This window comes from Vanacampus margaritifer, chromosome 16 (genome assembly GCF_051991255.1).
Source record: "Vanacampus margaritifer isolate UIUO_Vmar chromosome 16, RoL_Vmar_1.0, whole genome shotgun sequence".
Classification (NCBI taxonomy): Eukaryota; Metazoa; Chordata; class Actinopteri; order Syngnathiformes; family Syngnathidae; genus Vanacampus; species Vanacampus margaritifer.
In genome coordinates this window covers 18,395,231-18,404,531 of record NC_135447.1, presented here as the reverse complement: position 1 = coordinate 18,404,531, position 9,301 = coordinate 18,395,231, and the positions used below count along the sequence as shown (strand labels likewise).

The window sequence follows — 9,301 nt, the reverse complement described above, 5'->3', positions numbered from 1 at the left end:
ATTTCACAGCACTGATGACGGGGCAGTGTTCCTTCCTGAACCCACATAAATCTGTCTGTGAACTTCCTCCAAGAGTATGATATTAAAGCTGTTTTTAATGGCATGCTACTTGGCAGGGGAGGGAAAGTTATTGTTGACTAACATAACCAAGTAGAGCTGGGAGGAGAAAATGCTGTTGTAATTTGTTTCTTTTAATTTGCAATAACAGATGATCACAGCAAGAGTTGATTTAACTTAAATTGGTACACATTCAGACACACAGAAATCGTGTTGTATTGTATGCTGACCCATGCAATAATCGTACCATGTGTTGATAGTTCTTTGACTTTTGTCAAGAGAAATGACAAGAATGGACTTACAAGGACATTTTTCAAATGAGTGAAGGGCCTCTGTCATTGCAGGCAGAGAGTAGAGGCTGGTGACCTTAGGAGAGGGATGGCCAACTTCGGTCCTCGAGAGCCATTATTCAGCCTGTTTTACATGTTTCTCTCCACTAACACACCTGATTCATGATCAGGATGGTTATCAGGCTTCTGCAAAGCGTGCTGATGAGCTGATCATTAAATTCAGCTGCGCTGAAGGAGGGAGAAATGGAAAACAGGCAGGATAGGGGCTCTCGAGGACCGAACTTGGCCACCCATGCCTTAGAATATAATTTAACAACAAGCACACAAACTCACACCCATTGCTTGCACACGTAGAAGTGCATGAGAACCAAATCATAGAAATTGTGACAAAAATCATATCATTTGAACATTTAATTTGTAAGTTTATAAAATGACAAATGTACAAACGATATATAGACAATCACAGCGTTTATGCCAAAAGAGTGTATGTGTGTGTATATATATATATATATATATATATTAAAGGTTGAGTAATGTGTAGAGATTCTCTTGTCATATAAAATAAGTAGTTGTGCAGTTCTTTAATACATAATGAATTATGCAATAGATATTTGCAAAATTCAGATTTTTGTATTGTGATGTGATAAACAATGACACCATTTTGTGTGATTGAGTGAAGCATTCTTTTTTGTCACAAGCCAATTTGTAGTAACGCTTTCCCTCACAGGACCATTCAGACGATGAAACCAAATAAATGTTTACACATTGTATTATTAAATTGATGGATCACTAGTTTGAAGTTAGGCAGCACTGCGAATGACTGGTTAGCACATCCTCGCAGTACAAAGGTTGTGAGTTTGATTCCAGGCTCCAGCCTTCTTGGGTGGATTTTGCATGTTCTCACCGTGCATGTTTGAGTTTTCTCCGGGCACTCCGGTTTCCTCCCACATTCCAAAAAAACATGCATGGTAGGTTAATTGATGAGTCTGTGTTTGTAAGTGTGACTGGTTGTTCGTCTTTGTGTGACCTGGCTGCTGTTGGCTGGCAACCAATTCAGGGTCTACCCCGCCTACTGCCTGAAGACAGCTGGGATAGGCGCCGCCACCCCTGCGACCCTTGTGAGGAATAAGCAGTTCTCAAAATGGATGGATGCATAGATTATATATGATGGGATAGTTTGAAATCAGAATTCAAGGAATAGTTTGTTCAATTATTGTATTGTAAAATTGATAACTTTTTTGTGCAAAATCTCCATGTTATTATGTATTATTACACATGAGAATTTGAAATTTTAGTACAGATTTTAGCAAGGATCATGGAAGTTGACACACATAATTTGCTTTCGCGTGTCAGGTCTGGCCCCCGGGCCTTGAGTTTGACACCTGTGTTTTGAAATATGTATTCTGCAGATGATCATTGTGCATAATTATATTTGCCTAGAGTGAATTGTAATACTGAGTTGATTTAATCAGCAGAAGCAAACGAATGACTAAACTCTTTCTCTGAGATCATTCAACTGTCCAGTGGTGTTCACAGCAGTCAGAGCTCCAGGTTTCCTGTTACATTACGTCTGAGCCTGTAGAAAGGTCGTGCTCATGCTCTTGTAAATAGTTCATCTGCCAGGGATGTTCTAATGCTGGAGACGGCTCCACAAAAGCGTCTATGTACCCTTGAGTGCAGGATCCCCACATTCCGGGCTGATGCCCCAACCCCTCACCCACTTGAGAGTATAGCAGTGGGCTCGGCGCATGCTCATGAGGGCTACTACAGTGGCCATGTCCGGCGTAAATCTTTGCCTCCGTAGGGTGACAAGGGTAGTGCGGTGAAGGGGGACATGACAACACTCCGTTATCCATGTAGACGTGTGGCTCAACAGCCAGCCTGTGCATGTGAGGGCCCTCTTGCGACTGCATCTGGTGGGAGATGGACGAATGCCAAGGAGCGTAACTCTGATGTTCCAGACGAGGGATCGTAGCCCTGGTCGGCTCAAGTCGAGATGCTGCCATCGCCGCCGACCTCAACAGTGACCTGTTGCACTCCCGATGGGTGCAAGGCTTGCTGGGAACGTTCGTGCTCAGGAAGACAGACAGAGCAGAGATGCGATTGATGGCCCTTTGCAGCGTGGCGATCTTTGAGAGTCGTTTGCCACTGAGGTCATGATTCAAAGCAACTCGTAGAGCATTGAAGGCCTGGTTGTAGTCCATGATGCGTTTTCTCTCACGGACGTTTGCTGCCACCCGTCGAGCTTTGGAGCGGACTGGTCTATTCCGCTTTTTGGTTTGGCCCTCCTCTAGGTTGCTTAGGCTGCTCGTTGAGCTCTGGCTGTCTTGAAATGAGGTCTTAGGACTTCCTTCGTCTTTGGATTGATCAAGTGCACTAAGGTCCAACTCTTCTTCTGAAAACTCAGACTCTGCAATGCTGCTGCAGCTCATTGTGTCATTGAAGTGGACACAAGTTGATAGGATAAAAAATATGAAAAATCTGGAAGCCGGGCTACAGCCGCAGATCGCGGGGCTGTCGGTGTATGCTGATGTGCCGACAGCCCTTGTACACTCTTCCCCTGACTTCTCTAGTGCCTTGTGATTAGTTGTACTTCAACGGGACTGGTTGGCTTGCTTTTAAAGATCTAGAAGTCACATGGTACAGTCACCTGTAAGGAATGGTGCACTCTCTCTCTCTCTCTCTGGGTTTATGAGTACCCTCCAGCCAAATTGCACTGTCACCTCCTCCTTCTCTGACTCTCCCTCACATCCCTTACAAGTTTCAACACTTGTGTCTCAGCATACAAAACAAAACATAAACATGAATTTGGAAATCACTCCAGATTTCAGTTTGCATTATTAGTGGGATTTCTATCCAATTGCTTGGAATTTTTTATGCAGTGAATATTATAAAAAAAAAACTCAAATAAAGTATGTGATACATTAGTCAGGTTTCCATCCAATTGTTTCGAAATATTTAAGCGAATTTACTGAAAATGCGCAAAACGAACATGCGACTTATGCCCTTTTCCATCTGATCTGCTTTTGCAAATATTGAGAGTGGACTCCACCGCTGTAGTTGGCAGTATATACCATAGAGATGTGATACACTAGTAATTTAAAAGAAGAAGAAGAGGAAGCGACTGCGCCGTGCGATGACGTCGTATGAGTATGCTTCTGTAATTCTTAACAAATCGTAGCGTTTCTTTGCTGTTTTCCATGTAAAACTGCATTAATATTTGCTTCTTTAAGTACTGTAATTTCAAAATGATTTATGTCTCGTTATCCCCCCAAACATACCTTACTTTATCGTCCGACATTGCTTTGGGACTATAAACGGACGTGTGACGTAGTATCTGGTCAAAACGTGCAACGTGTATCTGGTCTTGTCAGCATTTATTTGCAAAACCTGTTTCCTTAGTCAAAATTTGCATTTTCCTTTTTTTGATACGCTTCATAATCCACCCCCTCCAAGTATAAAAACTTTTTTTTTCGAATTTTGGGCTCTTTTTCGAATTTCTATCGTTTCCATTCAGTTTTATTTTTCCATTTTTTTTAAAATTCTAATAAAAATGGATGGTTGGAAACCCCACTAGTGTAAAGGGCTGACTGCCTTTGTACTTTCTGATGAGTTAAACTTCATTAGTTCAAATGTCTTCCTTTTTGCAAGCAATAAAGGCATCATTCATTCAGCAAACATGATATCCAAGTGATTTTTCATGCAATTATACATGAATGTTCTTATGTATGCATGTATGTACATCTCTCTCTCTCTCTCTCTCCCTCTCTCTTTCTATCTCTCTCTCTCTCTCTGCTCAGGTTTAAGGGGGCTTGTAAATTAGAGGAGCTTCCCTGGTAACCATCCTCATAAATCAGGCTTGGGGCACCTCAGGACAAGAGCAGAGCAAAGCCTCAGCTTCAAAGTCAGGGAAAAATCAAGGCCACTTTACAATTAGAACCTGCAATTGCTTCTGGCTGAGGTGATCGGTCTTCTTGAACCTGTTACTCAAAAATATAATGTAATAACATTTATTAAATTAATTTGCAAATCATTACAGCACAAGCATCGTCTTTTAATGACTCTGTACGATAACATGTAAATAAGTTGCCAATTACAAACTTTTCTCAACATCATTGACATTTTTGAAATGTCACCCACATGAATTGTACACAGTATAAGTGCCTCTTATTGTTTTGGACAGCAAAAGGTGATGGTGCTGACTATTAAGCAGCTGACTGGTAACTCAAGGTGTTCAGTCTTCAGACACTGATCTGACAGTCATTGAGAAGCATTGCTTACTTCCTGTTCTCTCCTTTTTATTGTATGTGTTGCGAGTTTGAGACACTAATCTTGAAGCAATTACAACCTTAGACCTTAAATTAACTGTTGGTCTAAGGAGTCCAACTTTTGAAATGGAATGTTGGATCGGACTTATCTAAACAGTAAGAATTTGTATCCAAATCCATTACAAAGCAAAATCAGTATGATCCTGTTATAGCCATCAAAGTCTCACTGGGTACCGTAATTTATAATTTGTTTATAATTGTAGTTGTTGTTTAGTGTTCAACCCGTGATGCATTCCACTGAGTTGTAAAGTTGTCACATACACCTCTTGACTTACCACACCTTTCAAATAACCCTGCTGATCTTTCTGCATACCTTTTATTCTCAAACTGTTCAGCCCATGCCAACAAGGAAAGCTCAGCCATTATCACATGCAATGGATTTATGGCTCTACAAACATTTCAGATTTACTGCAGCGTTGTAAAGACCATGCAGACTACAGACTCATACTCTCCCTGCCCGTTCATTTTTGACAGGTGACAACACACCAGTAATTACCATCCGGCAGAAATAAATCAGGAGATTTTATCACGCAGCTCACCTCACCAGTGATGGAATAACCATTTTCAAGCCTGTCCAATGCCACTGAAACTAAGATTTGTCAATCTCCTGCTCAAGCCCCAATAATGACTGGTTGTTAGCCGTTTGTTATTAGAGGTCTGCGTGCCAAACGCAGATATATATTACCAAAGGGGTAGTTAGGGCTAATAAGCAAGTGAGCTCTGGGTTCGCTAACCTTGGCTTTGCAATGGTATGTTAATGCATGTTTTGGCCATTGCAAGAAATTTTCTCACTTCAATAAAAAGGTGTTTGTGGTTGCCTCAGCCGCTTAATCAATTGTCACACCGTAATCCTATGAATTTGTAGTGTTAAATGTTGATGTCCGTTTAGGTGGTCTTTTTAACTTATGACTTCACCAATATGTTTAGATAAATTAAAAACATATTGGGCAAAATATTAAACAAAAAAGTCAACAAAAGTGGTGTTAAATGTGTTTAACACTATAAAGCCTGAACCATGAAATTTATGAGAGAAAATTCTGATTCTATTGGCCCTTTTGAACAAACACATTTTTCATTATTATTATTTTTAAATCAACTTCCACATGTGACTTTTGATTTATCATATTTGATACATCCGTTCACAATGCTTTAAATTTGTACATTTATAACTGTAAAAAAATATTATTATAAACAGACATATCAAACATATTAGTATTTCCAAAAATCAGAAAGAACATTTCCTACTATAAATATGTGTCTCTCCTTTCGCAATTGGGGGGCGATCTTGCAAGGTCGCCTGGAAAGCCCTCAGCTGGGTGTGTCATAGAGTGGTGTGCTTGAGGACCCAAGTGCAGGGAAGGAAGGCACAGGTAAAAAAAAAAAAAAAACAACAACAACAAAGTTCTAATCAAAAACGTGGCAAGGTGTGGGGCAAAACAACAAGGCAAGACAAGGAGACAGACAACATCAGCGACAAACAAACAACGGACCAACAAGAGCTGAACCAAAAACAGGGGACTAAGGCCCCGTCCACACGAAAGCCTGTTTCAATGTATCCTCACAAGTTTCTTACCGTTTCGGCAGTTCGTCCACACAATGTCGCGGTTTCGGAGCTTGAAACTGATCACTTTTGAAACCGGGCTCCAGAGTGAAAAGATTTCAAAACGCACACCGTACGCGTCCGTCTGGACACCATATGCAGGATACTCCTCCAGTGATGACGTAATGGTCGCATTATTATAATTCTCACGTGACTACACGCAAACCGTCAGTCTGTCAACAACAATGGTGGATAGCCGTGTCGTTTTGCACAGCCTCCTTAACCTGCTTATGCTTTTGCAGCAAATTATTTTGCTTCTTTATTCCCACGTTCAACAAGCGATGTTGTACTTGAATCACCCGCCATTTTCACTTTTCCTGTGTTCGTCTTTTTCATGTTGTTTTGATACACGCAAAGCCATGTTTGTTATGTAGATTGCAATAAAGTTAGAAAAAATAGTGTTCGTCTTCTTCGCTGATTCTTCTTCTACGCTTTCCGTTAACTCTCTGTGGCTGCGCTACAGCGCCACTCCAGACTTCTCATATACATTACAGCCGTTAAACGTCCTCAGCGTTTTGGACACACGCAAGTCTTGAAATGCTTCTGTGTGTGATTTGTTTGAGGAACAAAGCCGGCTTTGCTTCCGTCTGGACTGGGCCTAAATACACACTAACTAATTACACGACAAGGGACACCTGGACAAGACATCCGTGGCTGGGGGCACTGATTGGCTGCTGACAAGAGGGAGAGTAAGTAGACAAGCACAGTTGGACAAAAATCCGACTTAACGAGACAAAGGGAGACAAGGAAAACACAACAAAACAGACCACAATGGAACCAAAAGCAAACAACACGAAAAACCAAACCAAAAAACAACCCTAAACCCAAAACATGACAGGGTGATACTGCCCTCTAATGGATTATCCGTGCAATGCATGTATCAGATCATATACGTCAGGGTTTTAATGGGGGAAAAATATTATACTCAGGAAATGGAGGGCTCAAAATGTCTTGTATTTTATAAGATACGTTTGGTGTTATAGGGTTAATTGTCGATATTATGTCATACTGTTTAGAACATCATATGATATACATCATATACACATCAGATCATATACGTCAGGGGTTTAATGGGGAAAAAATATTATACTCAGGAAATGGAGGGCTCAAAATGTCTTGTATTTTATAAGATACGTTTGGTGTTATAGGGTTAATTGTCAATATTATGTCATACTGTTTAGAACCTAATTTTGCTAAAGTAATTAAGAAAAAATATTGCAACTCGACAGGCAGCTTTACTGTATGAGATTTATTCACTGACTTTCAGACTCTTGAATTCTTGAAGCACTTGAAATCTCCAAAAGGACTTTGTTTTAAGGGCCTGGGGTGCTATATGTTCACAGGCCAGCACAGTTGTCGAGTGGTTAGCATGTCTGCCTCACAGTTCAGACGTTTGAGTTTGAATCAAAGCAGCTGGATTCTTGTGTTGTGTTTGCATGCCATCCCCTCCCACATTCATAAAACAGGTTAGGTTCATTCAAGACTCTAAACTGCCCATAAACCCGAATTTGTGTCTGTTTGTGAGTGGTTGGCAACAGGGTGTAACCTGCCCAAACAGGTCGAACACATTCATAGTCACCAGTGGCCCCAAAAACAATATTGGAAATGCATGACTGGGTGGATATGTTCACAATCATGTTTAGATAAAACCAGGGCTCTGAATTAATTATTTTGATGACCAGCCAACATGGCTCGTGAAACCCAATTTCCACCAGCCAAATTTTTTTCGCTCAAATCGACTTTATTTCCGTGTCGTAGGGAAACTAATGAAATGAAAGGTAAGGCTGTTTTAATAAAGTTTAAAACGCGGGAAAAACATTCCAGGACGATACAGTGGCTTTTATTTTTTGCCTGCGGCATTGTACCATTAGAGTTGATGCGCACAACGATCACTTAACTTTCGGGTTTTGTGAAAAACGTCTATGCCTCTCCCATAAAAAAACTATTAAAAATCCCATACCGTTCACCTTAACCGAATACTTCAGAATCCAGCTAGAGTCGTGAGGTTGTCAGGAGACCCGAGGAAGGATCAAAAAAAAGAAAGGAAAGTGAAATCCAGCACCGACCAGACATTACCTACTACCCACCGGGTTACCAACCAGAGTCTTTCACCAACCCCAGAAACATCTAAATTCCAACAAATTAGGCAGACCTCAAGATACCAAAGGAGAGACTGAGGAAAGAAAGGAAGGATAGATGAAGCAGAGTGAGATCCACAGACATCAGCTTCCACCGATTCAACGACCAGAGGAAGAAACAGGTTGTGTTTGAATTTCGATAGATGCTGGTGTGGTGGATCTGGCATGCATGAAAACCTCCACCAAAGAGGGGAGCCGTCGACCCCGGCCAGGACAGAGCAAGCACAACCTCCCAGGGCCCCCCAGGCCAAGGCAGCGCCAAGCCACAACCCCCGGGCCCCAGGGGGCCACCGGCCGGAGAGCAAACCCAGGAGCCAGGAGCGACCCCCACCCCAACACGGCCCGCGCCCCCAACCCAACGCAGCAGAACGGGGCACAGCAGGCCCGCCAGGCACCCCACCGGCCCACAGCACCCGCTTCCCCCCACGACCCTCCCCGCACCCCACACAATTTGTTTTCACAATGATCAAACCTTAGTGCACACAAAAGAAGTTGGGTAAGAGTTCCTGACAAGATCATCTCGATCTGCTTGCAAATGAATGGGGGTGCAGCCCCAAAGTTCAAATGATTTTTGATGTACTACATGTAATGCTGCAGTAATACTTTTTGTAAATCACTTTGATTTCCATAAAGCTCACAAGACCTTGTCAGTAAGCCGACAAAGGACTGTTTGTATTTTTACCCTTGTACTTCTCATTTTATTTAGCTTTTTTTTTTTTTCAGTGAACTTTATCCAAAAAGTAAAAACTCAAAGTATAGGATACAATAGTGTCTGTGAAAGGAATGACTTCTCCCAGTAAACCTTAAAGATGCATTGTGCAGTTTAAAAAGGTAATATTAAAGCTTTTTTTATATCATGCATGCTCCACCAAAGCCCAAATGAGTACA

General features: G+C 41.6%; 1 protein-coding gene across 1 annotated transcript; it reads right to left on the bottom strand.

The window, feature by feature from the left end:
• Positions 1-1,906: 1,906 nt before the first annotated feature.
• bhlha9 (basic helix-loop-helix family, member a9) lies at positions 1,907-2,779 on the bottom strand. The gene has a single exon (XM_077547247.1). It carries the CDS (start codon positions 2,777-2,779, stop codon positions 1,907-1,909), a length of 873 nt encoding a protein of 290 aa, XP_077403373.1.
• Between the last annotated feature and the right edge of the window lie 6,522 nt (positions 2,780-9,301).